At 49.6% G+C, this 23,683-nt stretch overlaps 3 protein-coding genes across 7 annotated transcripts in view; 2 read left to right on the top strand and 1 right to left on the bottom strand.

Moving 5' to 3' along the window:
* Carm1 (coactivator associated arginine methyltransferase 1) overlaps nucleotides 1-15,776 on the top strand; it is a 46,690-nt gene extending 30,914 nt beyond the window's left edge. The window contains exons 3-16 of one of the 3 annotated variants that reach the window (XM_085689841.2): nucleotides 2,132-2,238; nucleotides 3,121-3,225; nucleotides 5,492-5,602; nucleotides 6,499-6,676; nucleotides 9,452-9,542; nucleotides 9,764-9,845; nucleotides 12,447-12,532; nucleotides 12,693-12,782; nucleotides 13,168-13,305; nucleotides 13,399-13,488; nucleotides 13,560-13,672; nucleotides 13,784-13,861; nucleotides 14,135-14,203; nucleotides 14,333-15,776. In XM_085689841.2, coding sequence (XP_085545967.1) covers nucleotides 2,132-2,238; nucleotides 3,121-3,225; nucleotides 5,492-5,602; nucleotides 6,499-6,676; nucleotides 9,452-9,542; nucleotides 9,764-9,845; nucleotides 12,447-12,532; nucleotides 12,693-12,782; nucleotides 13,168-13,305; nucleotides 13,399-13,488; nucleotides 13,560-13,672; nucleotides 13,784-13,861; nucleotides 14,135-14,203; nucleotides 14,333-14,472 — 1,478 coding nt within the window. In that variant the 3' untranslated portion in view covers nucleotides 14,473-15,776. Of the gene's footprint in view, nucleotides 1-2,131; nucleotides 2,239-3,120; nucleotides 3,226-5,491; nucleotides 5,603-6,498; nucleotides 6,677-9,451; nucleotides 9,543-9,763; nucleotides 9,846-12,446; nucleotides 12,533-12,692; nucleotides 12,783-13,167; nucleotides 13,306-13,398; nucleotides 13,489-13,559; nucleotides 13,673-13,783; nucleotides 13,862-14,134 lie in introns of all 3 variants that reach the window. The other 2 variants (XM_085689840.2, XM_085689842.2) reach the window with 2 other exon arrangements.
* Nucleotides 1,498-19,659, bottom strand: Yipf2 (Yip1 domain family member 2). Of its 3 annotated transcripts, none has more exons than XM_048446514.3 (9): nucleotides 19,458-19,659; nucleotides 18,961-19,118; nucleotides 18,798-18,878; nucleotides 17,795-17,882; nucleotides 16,673-16,789; nucleotides 16,423-16,595; nucleotides 16,159-16,341; nucleotides 15,942-16,072; nucleotides 1,498-2,019 (listed from the first exon to the last, which is right to left on the bottom strand). In XM_048446514.3, the coding sequence occupies exons 1-8, from the start codon at nucleotides 19,486-19,488 to the stop codon at nucleotides 15,959-15,961; spliced, it is 945 nt and encodes a 314-aa protein (XP_048302471.1). In that variant the 5' UTR covers nucleotides 19,489-19,659; the 3' UTR covers nucleotides 1,498-2,019; nucleotides 15,942-15,958. The 3 variants fall into 3 exon arrangements, with proteins under 3 accessions (XP_048302471.1, XP_048302470.1, XP_048302469.1); XM_048446513.3 differs by lacking the exon at nucleotides 1,498-2,019 and adding an exon at nucleotides 10,495-12,861; XM_048446512.3 differs by lacking the exon at nucleotides 1,498-2,019 and adding an exon at nucleotides 15,739-15,862 and having other exon boundaries at nucleotides 19,458-19,658.
* Nucleotides 19,660-19,705: 46 nt separating this feature from the next.
* Nucleotides 19,706-22,975, top strand: Timm29 (translocase of inner mitochondrial membrane 29). Its single transcript, XM_048446515.3, has 2 exons — nucleotides 19,706-19,997; nucleotides 20,077-22,975. Exons 1-2 carry the CDS (start codon nucleotides 19,844-19,846, stop codon nucleotides 20,763-20,765), a joined length of 843 nt encoding a protein of 280 aa, XP_048302472.1. The 5' UTR covers nucleotides 19,706-19,843; the 3' UTR covers nucleotides 20,766-22,975.
* The last annotated feature ends 708 nt before the right edge of the window (nucleotides 22,976-23,683 follow it).

Raw genomic sequence — 23,683 nt, 5'->3', positions numbered from 1 at the left:
GACTCAAACTGGCCTCAAATTCATGGAGACCTGCCCACCTTTTGAGTGCTGGGATTAAAGGTGTGTGTCACCACCACATGGCTTCCTGGCTGACCTTTAATTAGTTAGTTAGTTATTAGTTAATTTGCATGTATCTGTGTATATGATGTGTGTCAATGCATGTGTTTGTGTGTATGGGAGTACATATGTTAAGGTGCGTGTGCATGTATGCGCATAGAAGTACTGAGGCCAGAAGCTCTTCACCTCATTTATGGAGAGAGGACCTCTCACTTGAACCTAGAGCTCATCAGCTGTGCTGGACAGGCCAGCCAGTGTGCTCCGAGGATCCCATCCTTATCTCTTGTGCACTGGGATTAGAGATCTGGACTTCAGTCCTGACACTTGTGTAGCAAGGATTTTTTTTTTATTGAGCTCTACATTTTTCTCTGCTCCCCTCCCTGCCTCTCCCCTCCCCCCTTTAGCCCTCCCCCTAGATCCCCATGTTCCCAATATACTCAGGAGATCTTTTTCTACTTTATACTTCCCATGTAGATTAGATCTATGTAAGTCTCTCTTAGTGTCCGCATTGTTTTCTAAATTCTCTGGGATTGTGGTTTGTAGGCTGGGTTTCTTTGCTTTATGTTTAAAAACCACCTATGAGTGAGTAAAGGTGATAATTGTCTTTTTGTGTCTGGATTACCTCACTCAAAGTAATGTTTTCTAGCTCCATCCATTTGCCTGCAAAATTCAAGCTGTTGTTATTTTTTTCTGCTGTGTAGTGCTCCATTATGTAAATGTACCACATTTTCCTTATCCATTCTTTGGTCGAGGGGCATTTAGGTTGTTTCCAGTTCTGACTATGACAAACAAAGCTGCTATGAACATAGTTGAGCACATGTCCTTGTGGCATGATTGAGCATCCTTTGGATATATACCCAAAAGTAGTATTACTGGGTCTTGAGGAAGGTTGTTTCCTAATTTTCTGAGAAATTGCCACACTGACATCCAGCTTGCATTCCCACCTGGGAATGCAATGTAGAATGCATGCAATTAGAAGTAATTGCATGTAGAAGCAATGTAGAAGTGTTCCCTTTTCCCCACAACCTCTCAAGCATAAGTTGTCATCAGTGTTTTTGATTTTGGCCATTCTTAGAGGTATAAGATGGAATCTCAGAGTTGTTTTGATTTGCATTTCTTTGATGACTAAGGATGTTGACCATTTCCTTAAATGTCTTTTAGCCATTTTAGATTCCTCTGTTGAGAGTTCTCTGATTAGGTTTGTACTCCATTTTTTTTTAATTGGATTATATGATTTTTGGTGTCCAATTTCTTGAGTTCTTTGTATATTTTGGAGATCAGATCTCTGTGTCTAGCAAGGATTTTATTCATTGCCAGTTCTACAACACAATTTTTTTTTAATCTATAACTTGGTGCCCATTTTTCTAAGTTTCTCGATACATTTTTTCTTAAGGTACCTTTATTCTTTGAGAATTTTGCACATTTATACAATGTATTTTTACATATTCACTCCTAATCCTTCTGGATCCATCCCCCATCCTGCCTCCTTTTTAAATTTTTTCTTTAATATGTATAATCCACCCAGTCCAATTTGTGCTATATATATACCTATGGGTGGGGCCATCCACCAGAATGTGGTCTTCCTACTAGGGATTATACATGCGCCCTTAGAGAAAACTAGCTCTTCCTCCCTCAGCAGCTACCAGTTGTTTATAGTTCCTCAGCTAGTGGTGGGGCTCAGTTCAGAGACCTTCATGGCACTGTGTCCAGGGAAGGGCGTTGAAACCCTCTCCACATGCTCACCTGCTGTCTTCAACATTGAGGTGCTGTCCTTGTGTCCAGTGCCATCCCTAGTGGCTGCTGTGTGCTCCCTGCACTTCCAGACTGTTGTCTGGAGGAATGCCCAGGCATGTCCTCACCACATGCCACCTGCAGTCATACCCTCATGTCAGTCAGAGTGGCAGTCTTGGCTGCTCTGCCTTCCTTCTCTATTGGAAAAAGAAGTCGCCAGTTCCCATGTGTCTAAGGTAGAAAAAACAGGAAAGACAGAAAGGAACAATAAATGCCGAGACCCTCTGGACTCTTCCAGAGATCCTAGCACTGGCCTCCCAGTGATCTGGCTCCCCCTTTCCAGATTTCTGTTCCTTCTACAACATACTGAAAACCTGCCGGGGCCACACACTGGAGCGCTCTGTGTTCAGTGAGCGAACAGAGGAATCCTCAGCTGTGCAGTACTTCCAGGTGAGTTAGCACCTGTCCTGGGCCAGATAACTTTTCCTCCCCAACCTTCCCACAGGAGGGTCACACAGCACCGGTAGACCCACTTGAGTGTTCTTCCTGGCTCTGTCCCTAACTAGCTGCGTAGCCTCAGCGGGTGTTCACCAGTTGTAGGCCTCAGTTTCGTCATCTGTGAAGCCCAAGTTCCCAGGTGTTTAGAGTAGTACTGAACGGTAGCAATGTCCTAAATCCTTGCTGAGTGTAAGACATTGTGTAAGCCATCTTACATGCCCAGAAGCACTTAGACTTTCCCAACATCTGTTATTGTCCCCATTTTACAGATGAGAAAACTGAGGCTCAGAGAGGTTAAGTGATTTTGCTCCAAGTCACACAGCTCTTATGCAACAGAGCCACAATGGGAAAGCCAGGTCTGCCTGATGCCCAAGCCTGTGGCCCTGCCAGGTGCCACACTGCCTCCTGATCACCTGTTGTCTTACAGAGAGACACCGTACATCACCTGCCTGGCGCTTTGAGCTCTAGGGTTTTGTTCCAACCATTCCTCTTCTTCTTTGGGACCCTAAGATAGAACAGTTGGCCTCCAGGTGTTAGAATCCCATCCATGACAACTTTTGTGTTCTCTTGGGTGGTTTCCGGGTTCAGGTGGCATCTAGCTGTGTCCTTCAGCCATGACGACAGTGAAGTGTCCCTCTTGGGGACTGCTCCTCAGACCCCTGCTCCCACTTAAGGAGCAGCTGGCTTTTATCAGTTGGGTTCAGGCTGGAGGAGGGTACATGACCTCCCAAGGGAGGTTTATGCTGTCAGGCTCTCCTTCCATTTTAGGGCAGCCAGGGCTGTGGCAGTCTGTTATGCCATGTGCTATGTGCTATTGGTATGTCTCTGTTCCAGTTTTATGGCTACCTGTCCCAGCAGCAGAACATGATGCAGGACTATGTGCGTACAGGTACCTATCAGCGTGCGATCCTGCAAAACCACACCGACTTCAAGGACAAGGTGAGCTGTCAGTACAGAAAGCCTGCTGAACCCAGGCTGTGGGTGCCTGAGAGACTGTGGCAGGGCCTCCCTTGCCTCCCTCCAGTTCTGTTGCCTTTTTTTTTTTCTATTGTTACTCTGAGTCAACCCTCCATTTTCTTTTAGTTAAAATTATGTTCATATTTTGACTTCCTGTAGAAAACAATCACTTCTGCCTCTTCTAGCATGCCTTTGGTCATACTGCTTTCTGACTCAGCTGTATTGGGTGGAGTATACTGAATAGTAGTTTTACATGGACTGCGGATGCCAGGACTCAGGAGATGTTGCCAAGAGGGCCATCAACTGTAGGATTGGGGTGCTTTCCTAGCATGAAGAAAACTGACTTCCGGTCTAACACTGCAGAAAAATAAAACAACTTTAGATACGGAAATTGATGTTTTGGATTTGTGTGTTATAAGAGTAAGTAAGCTGGGCATGGCAGCATGCACTTTAGATCTAGGTAGAGGCAGGTATAGTTCTAAATTGGAAATCATCCAGGGCTATACGGTGAGTGTCTTTCTCAAAAAAAGGAGGGAGAAGGCTGGAGAAATGGCTCAGCGGTTAAGAGCATTGCCTGCTCTTCCAAAGGTCCTGAGTTCAATTACCAGCAACCACATGGTGGCTCACAACCATCTGTAATGAGGTCTGGTACCTTCTTCTGGACTTTAGGCACACACAGAATATTGTATACATAATAAATATCTAGATATCTAGATAAATAGATAAATATTTAAGAAAAAAGAAAAAGAAGGAGAACAAAAAAGCTGAGAATAACGAAACCACGCCCCTCTCCTAGTCACACAGATGGCTTCTGTGGGGAGCAGCTGAGCCCTGCAATAGTAGTGGACCCCGGCTGAGCCTTCTCTCATCCATCTCAGTTCTAGTTTAATCTACCTCGATTAAGGGCAGAGCCCACAGGCTGAAGACTCCAGTGATACAGAACCCCACCCCTCAGCTTTAAATGTCAGAGCCAGCCACAACTGCCTTTCTCATGTCTTCTGACAGATGGCTCTGAGTTGGGGTGACGCAACAGCTGTTTACCCAAGCAGCTCACAGAGTTCAGGGAAGCATGCTTGCCCGCTTATCACAAAAGATTCCAACAGTGCAATGAAGACACTGGGAACAGTACTAGCGGAGTGCCCTCACTGCTTTCTGGAGCTTCTAGCTACCCACTCTGCCCCATCGAACTGAATTCAGAACCTAGGCTTTTTCTGGCACTAATGCTGATGATGTGCTAATTGGCTTGGTGAGAAAATCCAGCAGATCTGTCCACATGTTCTTGGCCTTTTTAGCTAGCACTCCTCCTCCAAGCACAGGGTAGGTAGGGTGGAACCCTTTTGAAGTGTCTTTGGTGGTGGTGAGGTGGGGTTGTTAGAAGACAATGCCTGCTGTGTTTTCCAAGCTACATTTAGGCTCAGTCTTCCTATCTCAGCCTCCTGGGGCCCTGCCTCACTGACTGGATACTCCCCCACACCACCATAACCCTACTCTTCATACTTTTACTGCTGTTCAGTTTATAACCTAATGTAGACTCTGATTTTCTTTGGGACTTGCTGGTTGTGGGGTACCGGACAGGACAGAAAACACAAACAAGCAGGCCCCTTCATGTTACATCTTCCCAGAAGCTTGGCTTTATCTCCATGTTGACCCCAGTCCCATATGGGGTAGCCCCTGAAAGTGAGGACCTACCTGACTATCAAGCCTTATGCTAGCTCTGTGTCTCAGCTTCTCAGCATATGGATGGGCAAGAACAATGAGTCTCTGGTGCCAGGATAGTTCCTTTGGCACCTCTATGGTTTTTGTCTCTCTGTTCTTTCCAGATCAGCCATGTTTTAATCTTCGAATAGAGTTATAGTCTAGGCTAGTCTTGAATTCATGGTCCTCCTACCTCAGCCTTCTCATTCTGGGATTATAGGCATTTGCCATTGTGCGGGATTGCTTTTTGTTTTGTTTTATTATATGTGTATGAGCATCTGTCTGTGTGTATCTGTACCATGTGCATGCAGTGCCTATGAAAGCCAGAAGAGGGTAACAGATCTGGAACTGGAGTTACAGGTGGTTGTGAACTGCATTGTGGGTGCCAAGAATTGAACACGGGTCCTCTGGAAGGGTAACCATTTCTCCAGCACCCTGAAAACAATTCTTTTGTGAACACATATTAGTTCTGCTGTTATTTATATTGTTTGTGATGGGCATAGTGTGTGGTGTTTGGCACATCTGTAGCCTCATACACATATCATTTTTCCAGATTGTTCTCGATGTAGGCTGTGGCTCTGGGATCCTGTCATTTTTTGCTGCTCAAGCAGGAGCCAGGAAAATTTATGCAGTGGAGGCCAGCACCATGGCTCAGCATGCTGAGGTCAGTGTCCTACTGGGGCCCAAGCCCTTCCCTTTTCATGTCCTTCATCTCTGTACCCACTGAGAGCCCCTGGGACCTGGGAACATCTCTGCTGTTCTTAGTCTCTAGAACCAAGAGATTACAGGCAGGAGAGGGGAGCCCACTGGGCTCTGGTGGCAAAGCCACAATGACTAACCAGGCATCCACAAGGATGTGCTCTCAGAGTGGCAAAGGCACAGCCCCTGTATTGGAAATTCTCAGTTCCATACCTGCAGGTGACAACAGGATTTCATTTTGCCATATCCTTAGTGCCCTCCCACACACACTTTTTTCATAGAAAACTTAATTTTCAGAATTGAAAAGTTGCAGAGGGGTAGATACTGTGCTCATATCCCTGGCTTCCTACTTCTCAGGCCCTTTACTAGACAAAGAGAGTCCCCTAGGTCCTTCCATACTGTTCTGTGGATATATTCATGAGCTTGGCTCCCTCTCCTACAGCCTATGTCTCATACAAACAGGGGCATTGCTAGCTTGCTCCTGGATGTTTCCTAGTTGCCTCAGTCAGCACCTTCAGAGAGCTTCTATGCTAGTTCAGTCTTTCCTGACCAGCTGCCTCTTGCTTTTTGTAACCTGTGAGCCCTTTGATACACATCCCTTTTATCAGGCTCTCACTATGTGTGAAAGACAACTTGGCCAAGACTAGGCTACAGCTTTGGGGGTAAGCATTCCCCCGACATCAAGGATATTGGTGCCTGAGACAGCTGGACCACAGGAGCCCTTTCCCCATGGTTAGGATGTCCATAGGGAAAGCAGAGGGGGTGACTCATGCCAGCTATGAGCAGAGACCATCATGAGCTGAGGGGTTGAGGAGGGTCTATGTCAAGCAAGCACAGGGAGCCTTCTTTCACCTCCTACAGGTCCTGGTGAAGAGTAACAACCTGACGGACCGCATTGTGGTCATCCCTGGCAAGGTAGAGGAGGTCTCATTGCCTGAGCAAGTGGACATTATCATCTCAGAGCCCATGGGCTACATGCTCTTCAATGAACGCATGCTCGAGAGCTACCTCCATGCCAAAAAGTACCTGAAGCCCAGTGGTGAGTTTTCATGCTCAGGAGCACTGAGGTTGTTGCTGAGTCTTTCAACCATAGTTGGCCCCCTGGGAAAACCCGCAGCCTATAGGTGGCTATTTGTCCTGTTGTCTCTCAGTGATCTACATACAGAGATGGGATTTTTCCCCTATCTCCTACCCTAACCCTACCTGCTGGGTATGGCTTCTGCATCCTCAGCCCCCAAACCTCACCCCACCAGGCATTGACAAGCCCCTGAAGGGACCACAGAAAGTATTTGGTGCCTCTTGTGTATGCTTGCCACAGAGCCACCCCTAATAGGACAGAGATGTGAGTCTGGGGATGGGCTGGAAATCTTACCCAAGGCAATGTGGCCAGCCTACTCCCCTAAGAGCTAAGAAATGGGCAGGTGAGAATGTGTACACGCCTAAGGATGCAGGTGTTATATGTGTGTAATGATGTATGAAACTATATACAGGTGTGTGGATGAGGATGCACATATGTCTCTGTGTGTGGTATTCACATGAAGGTGTGTGCATTGGTTTATGGGCGTGTGTTCTTATGTGAAGGTGTATGGATAGTGAGGGTCTGTGGGTAGTGTAGATATGTTTGCATATTTGAGGGTATGGGATGTGTGGTGGGTTGTAGGTGTTTAAGGATGTATGTTTGCATGTCAAGAGTCTGGGGGAGGTAGATGTGTGTATGAAAGTGTGAAATCTTAAGGGTAAATGGGCAAGTAGGTGTGCCCTGAAGGTATGGTATATGTGAAGGTATATGGGTAGGTGTACACCTACCTGTGTGTAGATGTATGTACATGTATTAAGAGCATGTTGATACGCCATTTCTGTCCATGTACCTGGCTAACTTTCCATACTGCTGATTGAGTGCCTGCACCAAGTGGCATGTTGACACCTGCCAGTCTGGAATCTGTACTCTGCTCTGAACATAGTAGTGCAGCCCATTTCTCTGATGAGTTCTGGGGATGTATGTCTGAATAGTTCTTTAAAGGCACATGTGTGTGTGTGTTTGTGGAGCTCAAGGACCTGGATCTAGCAGTAGCCTCAGGTAGAGATGAACAACCAAGCAAGTGCTGTTGGCAGCTTTGGTGAATGTATGGCTTCCATGACTCCTCTGCCTAAGAGCCACCATTGGCTCAGTTCCTGTAGGGAAGAGGTGGCCATACTTCTCCATGTGTGTTAGTGTGGGACTCCAAGCTGCCCTGGGCTTTCCTCTCCTCTGGCCGTATTGGTGGCTAAGCCTGTGAAGTGGAAGTGACTTGGCCCTTGTGTGAGACCATGCAGGAGTCAGGCTGGAGACTGCCTGTGAGGTGGTTTTCATCCTCTCAGAAACCCCTTTGAGGATTAAAGGCAGCCTTCTGGCCTGTAGGAGCCAGAAAGGGGTTCCTTATATGATGCCCCACCTGCCTCTATCATCTATCCCATTGGCCATAGTTGAGCATTCTAACCTAGTGTGAATTGTGAGGGAGGCCCACATCTGCAGGCCATGTGTTCATTCTGTGCAGGTTCAGCCTCCGCATATCTGCTTCTCCCTGCTCCCAACCTAACCCTATTTTGCTTATTCATAAGTCTCAGAGGAGGATCCTCTTCTGTTTCAATCACATGCCCAAGCCTGGTATTTGGGTAGTCCTGGCTGAGCGGTACAGATTAATCCCCAGAGAGCCTAGGTTTTTCTTTCACTCTGTCTGGAGCAGTCCAGGCACACTGGACACCAAGAGGCTCTGTGCTAGCCCTGGGGATAGGCCCACTCCCTTTTTTTGCTTTATTTATTTATTTGTTTGTTTGTTTATATATATATTTTCAAGGCAGGGTTTTCCTGTAGCTTTGGAGCCTGTTCTGGAACTAGCTCTTGTAGACCAGGCTGACCTCGAACTCACAGAGATCTGCCTGCCTCTGCCTCCCAAGGGCTGGGATTAAAGGTGTGCACCACCACCGCCCACTCACTTCTTGGGATAGACGAGGGTCAGTGAGCTGAAAGCAAGTGTACTGACGAACATGGGGGCTGGTAGTAGACGAACTGATCCAAATGCCTTGGTGCTACATAGGGAAAATTTGAACTGATCTGTAGATGATGGTTGAAAGTAAAAATCACCAAAGAAAAAAGCCTCTGAGCCAGGTGGTGGTGGTGTATGCCTTTAATCCCAGCACTTGGAAGACAGAGGCAGGCAGATCTCTGAATTTAAGACCAGCCTGGTCTACAGAGCGAGTTCCAGGGCAGCTAGGGCTACCCAGAAAAATCCTGTTTTTTTCTGGGTAGCAAAAAAGAAAAAAGGCCTTCTATCAAAATTAGGCTGGATATGGTGGTATACTCTTAAGATCCTGGCATCTGAGAGCCTGAGGCAGCGAGACCCCATCTCAAAAAGACAAACAAGTTAGGGTGATGATGTATACCTGTAATTCCAACACTTAAGTGGAGGCTGAGTCAGCAGTTTAAGGCCTGGCTGGGCTAGAGGAGAGCTTATCTTCCCCCCTCATCCCTCTCCCACCCCCCAACTAAAGCAAAAAAAAAAAAAAGATTTATGTCTGAGAGTTAAATTGAGGGTCACCAAGTTCCATCCCGAGTTCACACATTTCTAGAGGTCATGGACAAAAGGTGCTGCACACTGGAGAATGGATAGAGGGAGGGAAGGAGGGGAAAGGGGAGGGAGAGAGGGAGGGAAGGATGGATGGATGAAAAGAAAGTCCATGATTGGGGATCTCATGGTCCTCTGGAAGCTCTACCCAGCCTTGCAGGATGTGCTGCCCTGACAACAGCACTCCTCCCTGCCCCTCCCCCCACTCCCAGGAAACATGTTCCCCACCATTGGTGACGTCCACCTCGCACCCTTCACCGATGAACAGCTCTACATGGAGCAGTTCACCAAAGCCAACTTCTGGTGAGTGCGCCCTGGGTGTCCCAGCCAGGCCATGGGGCCTGCCTGCTTGGGGATGGACCCAATCCTCAGGTGGGCCCTTGCCTCTCCTATCTTTTCTCTTCCCTCTTAGAAGGATCTGAAGGACGTGGGCTAGATGAGGGCCAGCTAGGAAAGAAAGCAGGTAACTCCACCTGCCTCTCTTGCTACCTGTGACCTCAGGGTGGGGTTGGGAATTTCCACAGGTACCAGCCATCCTTCCATGGAGTGGACCTGTCAGCCCTCCGAGGCGCTGCTGTGGATGAGTACTTTCGGCAACCTGTCGTGGTGAGTAGTGTGTAGAGGGCACTGCTGGACTGATAGATGGGGTTAAGGCTTCACCAAGGCCTCAAACAAAGCTCTGGAATCTAGAAACCCTGCTTCTCTCATCCCTCCCTCACTCTGCAAAGCATGTGCAACCAACCAGCAGGATGGCTCTGTAGCAAACTTGACTGAATAATACATAAAGCCATGGTTCAGTAATTAAGAATCTAAATAAGCATTGTGGTCCACGCCTGTAACCCCTGCATGTAGACGGAGGCATGGGGATCAGAAGATCCAAGCTGGCTTGGGTTCTTTCATAAAAACAAGGTAAAAGTAATAGAGATGGAGAGATGGCAATTACTAGCACCTACTGCTTTTGCAGAGGACCCACATGGCAGGTCACAACCATCTATCTGTGGTGTACAAACTTAGGTCCAGATAAACATCCACACATGTAAAATAACTAAATTTTTTTTTAAACACGGGTAGGTATTTTGCCTTCATTTATGCCTGTGCTACATGTGTGCAGTGCCCACAGAGGCCTGGAGAGGGTGTTGGGTCCTCTGGGACTAGAATTCCAGAGGTTGTTAATTGCCTTGAAGGTGCTGGGAATTGAACCCGTTATCGGAGAGCAGCCAGTGCTCTTAACCTCTGAGCTATCTTTCCAGACCCATAAATTAGTTTTGTTTTATTTTTAAAGAAAAGAGGAAAAAGAGCGCTAGTGGCTCTTGCAGGGGATCAGATCTCTCTTTTGGCCTCCACAGGCATTGCATACACATCATGTACTTACATACAGAGAAAACACACAGAAAATAAAATTTAGTAAATTGGGGACTGGAGAGATGACTTAGCACCTAAGAGCACTTGTAACTCTCTTCTCTTCTCTCCTCTCCTCTCCTCTCCTCTCCTCCCCTCCCCTCCCCCCTTCCCTTCTTCTTCTCGCTCTTCTCTCTTTCTTTTAGGTTTAGATTTTGGAGACAGGGTTTCTCTGTGTTGCTTTGGAACCTGTCCTGGAACTTGAACTCACAGAGATCCAACTGCCTCTGCCTCCGGAGTGCTGGGATTAAAGGCATGTACCACCACCCTGCAAGCACTTGTAACTCTTGCAGAGGATCCAGGTTCAGTTCCCAGCACCCACATGGTGGCTCACATCAACTCCAATTCTAGGCAATCCAATGCCAGGTGCATTTACATAGTCATATACATAAATATATCTAATAAAAAGAAAATTTCAAAAGGACATTAAATGAGTAAATCTCTAAAAAAATTTTAAAATGATTAAATTTTGTTTTATTTATTTGAGACAGGCTCTTAGTATGTACACTGGCTGGCCTGGAATCCAGAGCTATGCCCGGATCAAGAAAAAGTCTTAAACAGCGCAATAGTGGTACACGCCTTTAATCCCAGTACTCGGAAGACAGAGGCAGATGGATCTCTGTGAGTTCACAGCAACCAGGACTAAACAGAGAAAACCTGTCTCAAAAAACTCCATAAAAAGGGGTGAAAAAAAGAAAAATCTTAACACTCAAACGTGTGCTTACAGGTGCACATTTTTTAAACTTTTCCTCAAAATATAGCACAATTGGTATATTTCTCTGTCATCAAAGAGCATGCACTGGGTACTTTTAGACCTTGGACAATTCCAACTTGGTCCAAGTCTAGTGTGCAGTCCTCAGCTAACGCTTTGTGTATGCTTAGAAGAAAATATCAGCAGGGTATGGTGGTGCAGGCCTTTAATCCCAGATCTTAGAAGGCAGGAGGATCTCTCAATTTAAGATTAGCCTGGTCTATAAGTGAATTCCAAGGCAGCCAGGACTATATAGTGCCAGGCTGGTAGGGCAAGTGCCTTCACCTGCTGAACAAGCTGGGTGAACCTTTTTATATTTTTGAAACAGGGTCTCACTATGTGGCCCTGTCGGGCTTGGAATTCACTATAAAGACAAAGCTTGTCTCAAACTCAGAAACCCACGTGTCTGCTTCCAGAATGCTGGGGTTAAAGGCATGAATCACCAGGCCAGGCTCCTGTTCTTTTCTAAAGGAGATTTTCATATGTTGCTTGGCTAGACCCAAGTGAATAGGTGCCATCACTTGCTGAGTAGGTGGGAATATGGGTGTTGCTCACTGTCGTATTGTTGTCATCCTAAGTTTGCTAAGGATTAGCTCAGTGCAGAGTGCTTGTCTCACGTGCATGAGGCCCAGGACTCAGTCTGCCCTGAGACAGGGTTTCTCTGTATAACAACCCTGGCTGTCCTGGAGCTCACTCTGTAGACCAAGCAGGTCTCGAAATCACAGAGATCCGCCTGCCTCTGCCTCCTAAATTCTGGGATTAAAGGTGTGCACCACCACCACCCAGCTTTGGAACTCATTATATAGACCAGGCTGGCTTTGAACTTGCAGAAATATCCCTGCTATCCCCTGTTATTAATATACAATTTTGAGGGGTGTAGTCTAATTGCTGTCCCTAGTATTGTGCCTAGCGAATCTGAAAAGGGCAAAATATGTAGCCAGATATGTAGCAGAGGTTAGTGCCATGGCCAGGCCTGGAGAATAAGGGAAGGCATTGAGGCTTTCCCCTTCTTCCATGGCATTTGCAGCACAAGCTGGGTCACACCTGTCATCTTGCAGGACACATTTGACATCCGGATCCTGATGGCCAAATCTGTCAAGTACACAGTGAACTTCTTAGAAGCCAAAGAAGGCGATTTGCACAGGTACCCATCATCTCTTGGATACCTCTACCCCTGTGCTCCTCATAGTCTGTACCCATCACCCCCTGGGCATTCACGGCCAGCTGCTGTCCCCCCAGCTACCCCTCCTCTCCTTACAGTCGGGTTGGGCTTCTACAGCAAGCCCATGCACTTTGCCTTGCAGGATAGAAATCCCATTCAAATTCCACATGCTGCATTCAGGACTGGTCCATGGCTTGGCATTCTGGTTCGATGTTGCTTTTATTGGCTCCATGTAAGTATGGCACTGCTGGGGCTCCTTGCAGCTATGGCCTCCAGGCCTGGCTGTGTCATAACTCCTCAGGTGGCTCTTCCTATCCAAAACCCAGGAAGAATTATAGGGGAGGGTTGTGGTTGTCATTTCCTCAGCAGCTACCCTGAGTGCCTATCCCTTATGTGTGTGTGTCTCAGTGCATGGGTGTCAGAGTGAGTAGGCGCCCCATGACCATGGATTGACTGTCCACATGTTTGCCTGTGCCTGCCTGGAATCGAGCCAATTTTAGCCCCGAGACCTCAGGGGACCATTCAGGGAAAGCTGCCGGGGTAATATTAAGGTATGTGGGGTAGTGGCATAAGTGGTGGTACCAACCTAGTGAAGTACACTCATCTCTTCTTGACAGAATGACTGTGTGGCTGTCCACAGCCCCAACAGAGCCCCTGACCCACTGGTACCAGGTCCGGTGCCTCTTCCAGTCACCGTTGTTTGCCAAGGCTGGAGACACGCTCTCAGGGACATGTCTGCTTATTGCCAACAAAAGGTGCACCCTGCCACCCATCCAGGGCTGGATAAGGCAGTGGCACAGGGGCCCACCAACCCAGCTGCCTCACAGCCACCCTCTCTATCCCCCCAGACAGAGCTATGACATCAGTATTGTGGCCCAGGTCGACCAGACAGGCTCCAAATCCAGTAATCTGCTGGACCTGAAGAACCCCTTTTTCAGGTAGCAGGGTTCTAGTTGGGGGAGGGGATCAGGAGCCCCACAGCCCTGCCCACAGTGAATCTCTGCCATAGGTATACGGGCACAACCCCATCACCCCCGCCTGGCTCACACTACACATCTCCCTCCGAGAATATGTGGAACACAGGAAGCACCTACAATCTCAGCAGCGGGGTGGCTGTGGCCGGTGAGTCTGAATGCAATTTCCAGACATAGCTGGAGGCCCGTGGTGGCAGCCTTGACCCCAGGTCCCCAGAGCTTGCCTTACCCTGCCCCTAATACTCCACTTTCTGGTCAGGAATGCCTACTGCCTATGACCTGAGCAGTGTTATTGCCGGCGGCTCTAGTGTCGGTCACAACAACCTGATTCCCTTAGGTGAGTGTCCCCTAAGATCTATGGCATGGCAGGGGAGGACTGGGATGTGCCAGTGGCCAGTTCAATAGCCAGTGCTTGGTCTTCTGCCACCACTGTCGCTGTCATGGTCACCTCTTCCTCTTCCTGGGTACTCTAGCCCTGTGTGCCTCTCCATCTTGATCTGTCACCACTCCATCTGCCCTTCCCACACCAACCATAAGAGTGGAGTGGGCCAGGCAGGCTGGGGGCGGTGACGTCTCCCTCCCTCCTTCTTTCCTCCCTGTCGCTGCACAGCCAACACAGGGATTGTCAATCACACCCACTCCCGGATGGGCTCCATAATGAGCACGGGCATTGTCCAAGGTAACAGGGTAGCGGGGCCGTGGGCGGGGGGCCTCCCGCCTGGCCTGCGCACACGCTCAAGCTACCAGTGGGGGCCAGGCAGGCTTAGGGGTCATGCTGGCTCCTCAGTGCCCATGACCTGCCCCACAGGCTCCTCAGGTGCCCAAGGAGGCAGCGGTGGCTCCAGTGCCCACTATGCAGTCAACAACCAGTTCACCATGGGTGGCCCCGCCATCTCCATGGCCTCACCCATGTCCATCCCAACCAACACCATGCACTACGGGAGCTAGGTGCCTCCAGCTGCAACACCACTGCGCACTGACAGCACCAGGAAACCAAATGAAGTCCACACCCAGTGCAGCCGGTGGCTGTCCCCCTTGTTCTGGAGAAGCGTGAACACCCGGTCACAGCCCTCTTTGCTATGGGAACTTGGACACTTTTGTACACGATGTTGCCGCTGCCCTCAAGTACCCCCAGCCCACCCTTTGGCCATGAGCGCGTGTCGCTGCCATATTTTACATGAGATCCTGTTGGGGCAGCCCTCATCCTGTTCTGCCCTCTCCAACCTGACCTGGCTTTGACATCTACTGGAAGAGGCAAGCTCCCTTCACCCAATCCCACACCCACAGCTGCGCCTGACCAGGCAGGAGGAAGCCAGCAGCTGCCACTACAAGACCTGGCAGAACCCATCCCCCAACCCATCCTTGTACCTGCCCCTCACCTGGGGTAGCAGCACAGCCAGCTGGACCTCTTCTTCAACTACCAGGCCACATGGTCACCATGGACGTGACATGCTGCTTTTTTTAATTTTATTTTTTTACGAAAAGAACCAGTGTCAACCCACAGACCCTCTGAGAAACCCGGCTGGCCGGGCCCAGCCAGCAGCCCCTGTCCGTAGGTCCAGAGGTTCTAGGTGAGGGGTGGCCTGTCAAGCCTTCAGGGCGGGCATCACCCCCTCTCACCAAAGGGTTCACCTCACACTTGAATGTACAAAAACACCCAGCTGTCCAAAGGCCTCTAGCCCCTGCTTCCTGCTACTGTCCTGTCCTGAGCCCTGAAGGTCCCCCTTCACCAAAAGCGGGAACAGGCAGCCCAAAGGGAAAGTCACCCAGGGCCACCGGGGCAGGCAAAAACCTCAAGGATCTGTCACAGAAGGAAGGAGGGCATACTCTCCGTGATAGCTAACATGGGCCTGTGTGTTGCACTCCACATTCATGCTCTACTTCCTCCTCTCAAGACAGCATCCCTGGAAAGGGGCCTAGAAGGGACCTTTCCCTCCAGACAGAAAAAGAAGAAAAGCAAACAAGTAAGGAAGGGCAGTTTCTCCCCTGCTCCCTTGCGCTAGAGTCTCCACCCACCTCAGTGGCCAGAGCCCAGGCTGGGCCTATTTCTACCGCAGGTACTCCTGGCAATGGCTGGATCTGCCCTGTGCCATCCCTAACCTGTGGGAAATGGAGGGCCCACAGGCAGGCTGGAAAACCGGGCTCTTCTGTCCATCAGTAATACTCCCTGCTCGGCTGCCCCTTCCCACCTTTATATAAATTCTCTGGATCACCTTTGCATAGAAAATAAAAGTGTTCGCTTTGTAAGAAAAGCCTGCAAAGTAGCAGGGTGGTCTCCAGGGTCTAAGAATCCTCCAGTCTTCACAGGGAGGATAGGTAGTGGCCCCTTGGGTTTGCCCTGGAAAAGAGAGACTCCTAGGAGTGACCCCAGGGGCAAGAAGGTGAACCCTTAGCCACAACAGAAACTGGTCCCTCACCTGCAGGCCTGGCCTTCCTAGAAGGTTGTCATGGACCGGGCTGAGGTGGGCAGCAGGACACTGGGAGATAGAGGTGTGGCTTTTGGTCCTGGTACAACATGTTCCAGAGGCAGTGGCTGGAAGAAGTACAGCTGCAGAGAGATATCAGGGTGAATGTGTAGTTGGGTGGCAGCAAGCCCCACTCCACAGCCCTGCTGAGGACCACCTGAACCCCTACCTTACAACCTAGCGCCAAGAGAGCGTGAAGCAGCACTACAATGGACAGCAGTGCTATAGCCACCAGCCTTGTATCCTCTCGGACAACAGGCCACAGTGTGAACACCAGCCCAGCAGCTGACAGAGCCAGAGCCAGTGCTCCGAAGAGCCACTGCAGCCACTCCACTGGGATAAGCCATAGGACCTAGTGTGACAAGTATAGCTGTTGACCATACAGGGTGTGCCATGCAGCTCCCACCAGTTCCCAGGGCCAAGCCACACTCACCACTGTGGGGATGAAGACAAAGAGTGAGTAGCCATAGACACAAACAGTCTCCAGGAAGGTGTACAACCCCATGTGCTCGTGCTCCCTTGTGCCCTGGCGCCACCGGAGGAAGCCCCACAGTGCCAGTGGCACTAACCACGCATAGCAGTAGATGGTGACACCTGCTACAGTCACTAGGAATGCAAAGTGGACCGTCATTGCATGTCCTGGGCCCCTGGCAGCCAGGAGCTGAGCCCAACCACTTGCTTACCCTTGTGGAACTGGGGGCTGTAGTGGATGGAGGGGTCCCGCCTCTGTGCAAGCACCAAAGTGAGATTGCCAGTAACTGCCAGGACAAAAGCCAAGGTAGCACAGATCCAGAAGGGTCCTGCAAAGGAGACATGGAGTCCCAGGTCCTTCAGTCCTAGGAAAGGTAGCTGGCTATGTCCTGTTTCAAGTGTGGTAAAACCCGACCCCATTTGACTCTCCAGATCACTGAGGACAAGACCTGCCTCAGGGCCCATCCTGTCTTTCTGGAAATGCCTTTCAACGTGCCTCAAGCACTTGACTTTTTTCTCTTTCTGGCAAAGTTCTTTATAGGTAGAATAGGCTTGGTGCTTTTGCACTGGGGGCAGGATCTTGTCTAGATTTGAAGCTTTATGAATGCCATCTTTAGGTACCCACTCCCAAGTTGCTCCAGGGCCCCAAACTTCACGCTTACATTTGAACTTCACGTGGGTGTCCTGAGCCCCTTGATCTGCTCCTCCTACCTGCCCAGCTTTTCCTATCTACCTAGGGCAACTTGCTCTTGGTGGACTGAATAGAAAGCCACCCTGGCCTTTCCCACTCCTCGTGGCTGTGTGGCATACTCTAGAACCAACCACTCTACACTCACAGCCTCTGCTGTGATGTCTGTGCCCTGCCTGCTCTTGCTGCCTTCTACCCTTAATTTCAACAGTGTCAGAGAAGACCTTAAAAATACTTCACCAAGATCTCTTCTCACCATGATATGGGACCAGTGTACTCACCCCCTACCCATGACTCCCCCAGCTGCTCCTTCTACTCCAGTGACCTATGCCACTGTGCAGCTCAGCTGTGTTTCCACCGTGGGGGTCTAGAAACTTTGCGGGTCCTCTCTAAGCCTCTTTCCACCAATGCCAACAAAATTCATTTGCCTACCCTACTCAGAGGCCTTCCTGACTTCCCTATACCAGGCAGTGATGCCACTCATCCTCTGAACTCTACCTACCACCTTCTGCTTCCTGTCTTGGTGTCTCCCTCAACTAAACACAAATTTTTATTCTCCATGACTGACAGTCCTGCTCAGGGCCTGGCACAGTACCACTTTTGTTGAGTGAATATTCCATTGAGTCATACATACAGCCTCATTTACCATATAAGTCAGGCCGATTTCTAAGATGGTGCCACACAAAGTTGTGGCCCGGGTGGGGCAGCAGCGAGCCTTTGATCCGGTCCAAGACCTGGAGAGCAAAACCAGGGTCCAGAATGAGAATCCTAGCATTCTGAGAGGCAATGCCCCTGAGACTTCTGCTGTCTTGCCACTACATCCTAACTGAGCAAGCTCAGCTGTCCCCTCCAGGCTATTCATGGAGTGTCTCTATGGCTTGAGGTCTTAGCCTCACCACACTTTAGATGCCACCACACTCTAAAGGTGGGCTTTTAGGCCTGCCACCTTTCTACTTTTTTTTTTTTAATTTTCATTTTATGTGCACTGATGTTTTGCCATGGGTGTGGGGTCCCCTGGAACTGGAGTTACAGTTGTGAACCATCAAGTGGGTGCTGGAAATTGAACTCAGGTCCTCTGGAAGAGCAGTCAGTGGTCTTAAACTGCTGAGCAGTCTCCTCGGCCCCTCTCTCAACATACTGCAGTAAATAACTTATTGCTCTCCTCCCAGTCACAGTAAGGACAGTCCTTAAGTTCTGGGTGTTCTCCCTCCTCCATCTCCAAAATGTGTCCTCTCAGGAGACCTGGGTTATTATCAGAGGCTGGCCTGTGTTCCACATTCATATCTGCTCATTTTACTCATTCGTCTCCTAAAATCTTCCATGACTCCCCATCTCCTCGGGCCAAGACCCAAACTTCAGCTCATTAACGGGGCTTGCATCCAGGCCTCGTGGTGCCATCTGTGGCCCTAGCTACACAGGAGCCTGAGACAAGAGAAGCACTCTAAGCCTAGTTGTTCAAGGCCTAACTGGGAAACATATCAAGACACTGACTTTAAGAGACACACACACACACCCAGCCCCATCTACTCTGTACCCCACTTTTGCCTTCCAGCCCCAATACACACATTCCATTCAAATTCAGTGCCCCAAATATAGTGGCTAAACCCAAGAAACTCCCAAGTTCTTGCCACCAATATCTCAGGCTTCACCTGGGAAGTGTCCACATCAAAGAAGCTCTGATAGTAGTCAAACGTCCAGAATCTCGGCTGTGGCTTTTCTTCCTGTAGAAGCTACAAGATACAGACTTTCAGGTCCTGCCTGCTCAGCCAGGGTAAAGACAGAGGTAGGGCATGGGGTTCCTAAGAGACTCACCGATGTCTTGTCACCCTCTTCCTCCATCTCTTCGGCTCTATAGCCAATACCTGATTCTATAACCACAGCCACGTGCTCTCGTGAGGTCAGCGCATCACTTTGGCTAGTGGTAGCTGCATTTGGGGTCTCTGCCAGAAGATTTGTGGCTTCCTCGAACTCTGCGGACAAAGAATATGGGCACCCGTGTTTGAAGTCTGAGAATTCCTTTGGTCCATTCTCACCAACCTGGGCTGGGGTTGCCTCATTACCCTCCCCTAAAGAACTGAGTTTCTTCCGTTTTGACTCATAGGGAAGGAAGTCTGTTCCGTTACTAAGATGGGGTTCAGTGTAGTTCCTGGGCAGACTTGAAGGGTCTGATGTGCTTCTGAGTCCACAGTGGGAGCAAGTATTGAGTCCGGGATGAACCTGAGGTTCATCCTGGGGTCTGGGTCCCAGCTGCCTGGGGTTCTAGCCTAGGACAGGAGTAGGAGCTCAGGCCACTTCCGGGCCCCACTCACCATGGAAGGCCAGTTCGTCAGTCGCTGCCATGATTCTTTAGAGGCGTCACCGCACCGCGCACTGTAGACAGAACTGCATCAGTCCCACAACCCTTCTCAGAACTACTGCTTCCGCCTCGAGTCCTGCCTGGAGTCTAACACGGAGTGAGACCAGCTCCACGCCAGGTCCCTGCAGGCACGCCCCGCCCTCCTTACCTAAGTCTACCTAAGCTGGCGTGGCCCGTGCTCCGTGCGCGTGCGCGCGGCCAGTCTACCCGTCAGAGCCCACCCTTCTCCACGCAACGGCAACATCCGGCGCTAGTCCGTCTCCTAGAGTTTTCCAGTGAGAAACTACTTCCGGTATTTTACGCTTGCGCAGGAGGCACTTTCCAGCCCTTTTCATTCCGATGCTATGCGTTTCCACTCGGCCAACGGACTGTAGGAAAATGATGGCGACAGCCGCTCTGCGGAGATTCTGGTCCAGTGGGCGCAGTGAAGCGGGAGGAGAGGAGAGTGGTTCCGCGACGGTGACGGCAAAGCCCGGGATGTGGGCGCGACTGGGTGAGTAGTGGCAGAGGACGGCAAGATGGGTGGCCCGAGTGACTGAATCACTGTCAACTGCAGCGCTTCTTTCCCCCAGGCACTTGGGCCCGCGCGCTGCTGCGAGATTACGCCGAGGCGTGCGGAGATGCGGCGGCAGCTGCCCGTGCCCGACCGGGCCGCGCGGCCGTGTACGTGGGGCTGCTGGGCGGCGCCGCGGCCTGCTGTGCCCTGGCACCCAGTGAGACGGCCTTCGAGGAGGCCTTGCTCGACGCGTCGGGGTCTCTCCTGCTGCTGGCGCCGACCACGCGCAACCGCCACTCGGAAGCATTTTTGCAGCGCCTGCTATGGCTAAGAGGCCGCGGGCGACTGCGCCACGTGAACCTGGGACTCTGCTCGCTGGTGTACGAGGCGCCCTTCGATGCCCAGGCCAGCCTCTACCAAGCCCGCTGCCGCTACCTGCAGCCACGCTGGATCGACTTCCCCGGCCGGGTTCTCGACGTGGGCTTCGTGGGCCGTTGGTGGGTCCTGGAGAACCGCATGCGTGATTGCGACATCAACGACGACGAGTTTCTCCACTTGCCTGCGCACCTTCGCATCGTCGGGCCCCACCAGCTGCACTCTGAGGCCAATGAGAGGCTGTTCGAGGAGAAGTTCAAGCCGGTCGTGCTCACCGATGACCAGGTGGACCAGGCGCTGTGGGAAGAGCAGGTGTTGCAGAAGGAGAAAAAGGATAGACTGGCGCTGAGCGAGGCCGATTCACTGGTGCAATCCGAGGTTTCCAGATGAAGTCCAAGGACAATATCCCCCGCGTCTCCATGCTCAGGCAAACTGTTGGCCATGGATGATGCAGTGGATGAGATGAAGAAAACCCCACTCACTGTGGTTTTGAGGACTGCTTCCCCAGTAGCTGAAGCTGATTGAAAGCCTTCCTGGTCTTGGAGATGGAGCATATGACTGTTCTGTTTGTAACCGCCAGGACCATGAGTAGGAAGCCTGTGTTGTGGAGCCTGTTGTACCTGGGAATTGTCCTGCAGTGTTTGAGCACTTGCTTAGCTTAGTCTGGTTTCTGTTCTCAGCACTGCAAAACAGAACAAAAATGAACTTTTGGTTTGAGGTTGTTGTTTATTTGGTGGTTTTTTGATGCTAGGATTCCCATATGGCCTAGACTGTCCCTGAATCCTGCCCGAGCTCCAGTCCACCACAGTAGCCATGCATAAGTCCTATTCATGGGGCTACAAAGACATCCTGATTGCCAGTGACTCCCAAGATGCTAAGACCGTTCACATATTCGCATTCTTTTTTGAGTGTTTATAAGGATTTTTAAGGAAGAGCTGTCTGTGTTGCCCAGGCTAGTCTAGAGTTCATGGGCACAAGCGGACATTCCAGGAGCTTGATAGCTCAATATTCAAGCGTACTGACTGCTCTTCCCTTCCGGAGAGCCTTGATTCACGTCTCCCCATCCTCATAGGGGTTCACAAACATCTATAACTCCAGTTTAGGGACTCTGACCTTTCTCTTGTGGATTCCTCGGGCACTAGGCAGGCATGTGATGTACAGATGTGTGTGCAGACAAAACATGCACATTTGAAAAAACGACCCTCCTAAACAGCCTTCCAAGGTTGAGACTACGATCATGTACCACAGTGGCCAACCTCAGATGATTCTTTTTCAGTTGTAGCTGAGATGTACTTGTTTGGGTCTTTTTGTTGTTGTGGGTTTTGGTTTGGTTTGAGACAGGGTCTGGAACTGGCTATGAAGAATAGTCTGACCTTCAACTCACAGATAACTGCCTCTGAGATTTGAATTTTTTTGTTTTGTTTTTTGGGTTTGATTTGTCTCTGAGACATGTTCCCACAGCCCAGACCAGCCTCAAAATCAGTATGTAGCAAAGGATAACCGAATGATCCTATTGGCTACATGTCCCAAATGGAGAGTGAAATGTTTCTGTTGTATTATTGTTGTGCTAGTAGGCAAACACTGTACCCCCTGTCTTCTTGGGGTTTTTTGTTTTGATAATTTCTTTATGTAGTCCTTGAGGCCCTTTGACTTAGCCTCCCACTCTGTTTTTTTTCCCCCCCTCCGGTTTTTCGAGGTAGTGTTTTTCTGTAGCTTTGGAATCTGTCCTGGAACTAGCTCTTGTAGACCAGGCTGACCTCAAACTCACAGAAACCCACCTGCCTCTGCCTCCCAAGTGCTGGGATTAAAGGCGTGTGCCACCACCACCCACTGAAGTAGCTTCTCTTAACTAGTAACGTCATATATTGCTCGTCAGTACAGGAGGTAGGTATGGAGGCGAGCAGATTTTACTGTATATGTGTGTGTCAGCAATAGGAGGCATGGTGGAAGGCTGTGGTGTATTCCCATCCCAGCGCCTACATGTAGTCATATGTCATCACACTGCAGGGACCCTGGAAACAGTTCTGTGGAAAGGAACAACTTGGGGCACATAGGTTGAATCTGACAAGGTTCTAGTAATTACATTTCAAGCTAAAATACTAGGAAAGCAAGACTACCAATGTCAAGTGGCCTGTGACTAGTCAGTAGAAGCAGGGTCATCCTTGCTATGGGTTTGTCTGCGGTGCCCGGACTTCACTACCCGCAGCCCTGGTGCTGTGTGTTTTGCCTCTTTCCTCCTTTATCTGATGTACTGACACTGTGGTAGTTCTTTTGATCAGTTAGGTTTTGTTTGTTTGTTTGTTTTTGAGGCAGATTTCTCTGTAGAAACCTGGCCTGATATTCAAGAGTGTGGGATTAAAGGTGCCACCACCTCTGGCGTATGGTAGTTCTTAAATCCAAGTCTGGCCAGATGAGGATGTTAATCCACATTTTAGGGATTGGCGAGGCTGCTCTGCAGATGAAGGCACATTCAGCTAATCCCAGCCACCTGAGTTCATGCCCTGGAACTCACTTGGTAAGAAGAGAGAGCTAACTCCTCCAAGTTTTCCTGTGACCTCCATGCCCACAAAATAAACTGTAATAAAGGTTTCTAAAAAGTTCACATTTTCAAATTTTAGATGTTTTAATTAGCATATATTAATGATCCATAACAAAATTCATTAAAGCTTTTTTTTTTTCCAAATCAAGGTTTCTCTGTAGCTTTGGAGCCTGTCCTGGAACTAGCTCTTGTAGCCCAGGCTGGCCTTGTAGTAACAGAGATTCGCTAGCCTCTGCCTCCCGAGTGCTAGATTAAAGGCGTGTGCCACCACCGCCCGGCTAAAGCGGGCGTATAAAGTATTTTTATTTATTCACCTTCCCTTACTGTCTCTTGCACCCACTCCCACTTATATGCTTCTTCTCTTCCCAACTAGCGTGTGTATGTCTAGGGGGGTGAGGATTCTCAGGATTTACATTCTCAGGATGTAATCCTAGCCAGCCTAGAACTTTTTGTAGATCAGACTGGCCTTGAACTAACCTAGAACTAGCCTTTATCTCCCTAGAACTAGTACTTCTGTTTGCATGTCCTGTGAGTTTAAACATGATTACAGACTCCTGGAAGCCTCCCCACTGACTAGGGCACTGAAGAAATTGTTCTTCCTTCCTCCAGCAGCTGTTACTGACATAAATCTTCATGGTGAGGAGGATGGGCCCTGTCTTGTCCAGGTTTCAGCTAGGGCTGTAGGGTGGGGTGACTCAGTGGGAAAGACACTATTGCCATAAAGTCTGGTGACCTGAGTTAAGCCTCAAAACCCACATGATAGGAGATA

Source organism: Myodes glareolus, chromosome 4 (genome assembly GCF_982192425.1).
Source record: "Myodes glareolus chromosome 4, mMyoGla1.1, whole genome shotgun sequence".
Classification (NCBI taxonomy): Eukaryota; Metazoa; Chordata; class Mammalia; order Rodentia; family Cricetidae; genus Myodes; species Myodes glareolus.
This window is presented reverse-complemented; position numbering and strand designations above follow the sequence as displayed.

Excerpts from the sequence above, each read along its gene's own strand:
- Yipf2 (XM_048446514.3), bottom strand. The coding sequence starts at position 19,488 with ATGGCAGCGACTGACGAACTGGCCTTCCATG. Across the intron at positions 17,883-18,797 it reads TTGATGTGGACACTTCCCAG|GTCTTGGACCGGATCAAAGG; the intron begins GTGAAGCCTGAG and ends TTTGCTCTCCAG. Across the intron at positions 16,790-17,794 it reads AAATCGGCCTGACTTATATG|GACCCTTCTGGATCTGTGCT; the intron begins GTAAATGAGGCT and ends TCTCCTTTGCAG.
- Timm29 (XM_048446515.3), top strand. The coding sequence starts at position 19,844 with ATGCTATGCGTTTCCACTCGGCCAACGGACTGTAGGAAAATGATGGCG. Across the intron at positions 19,998-20,076 it reads CGGGATGTGGGCGCGACTGG|GCACTTGGGCCCGCGCGCTG; the intron begins GTGAGTAGTGGC and ends TCTTTCCCCCAG.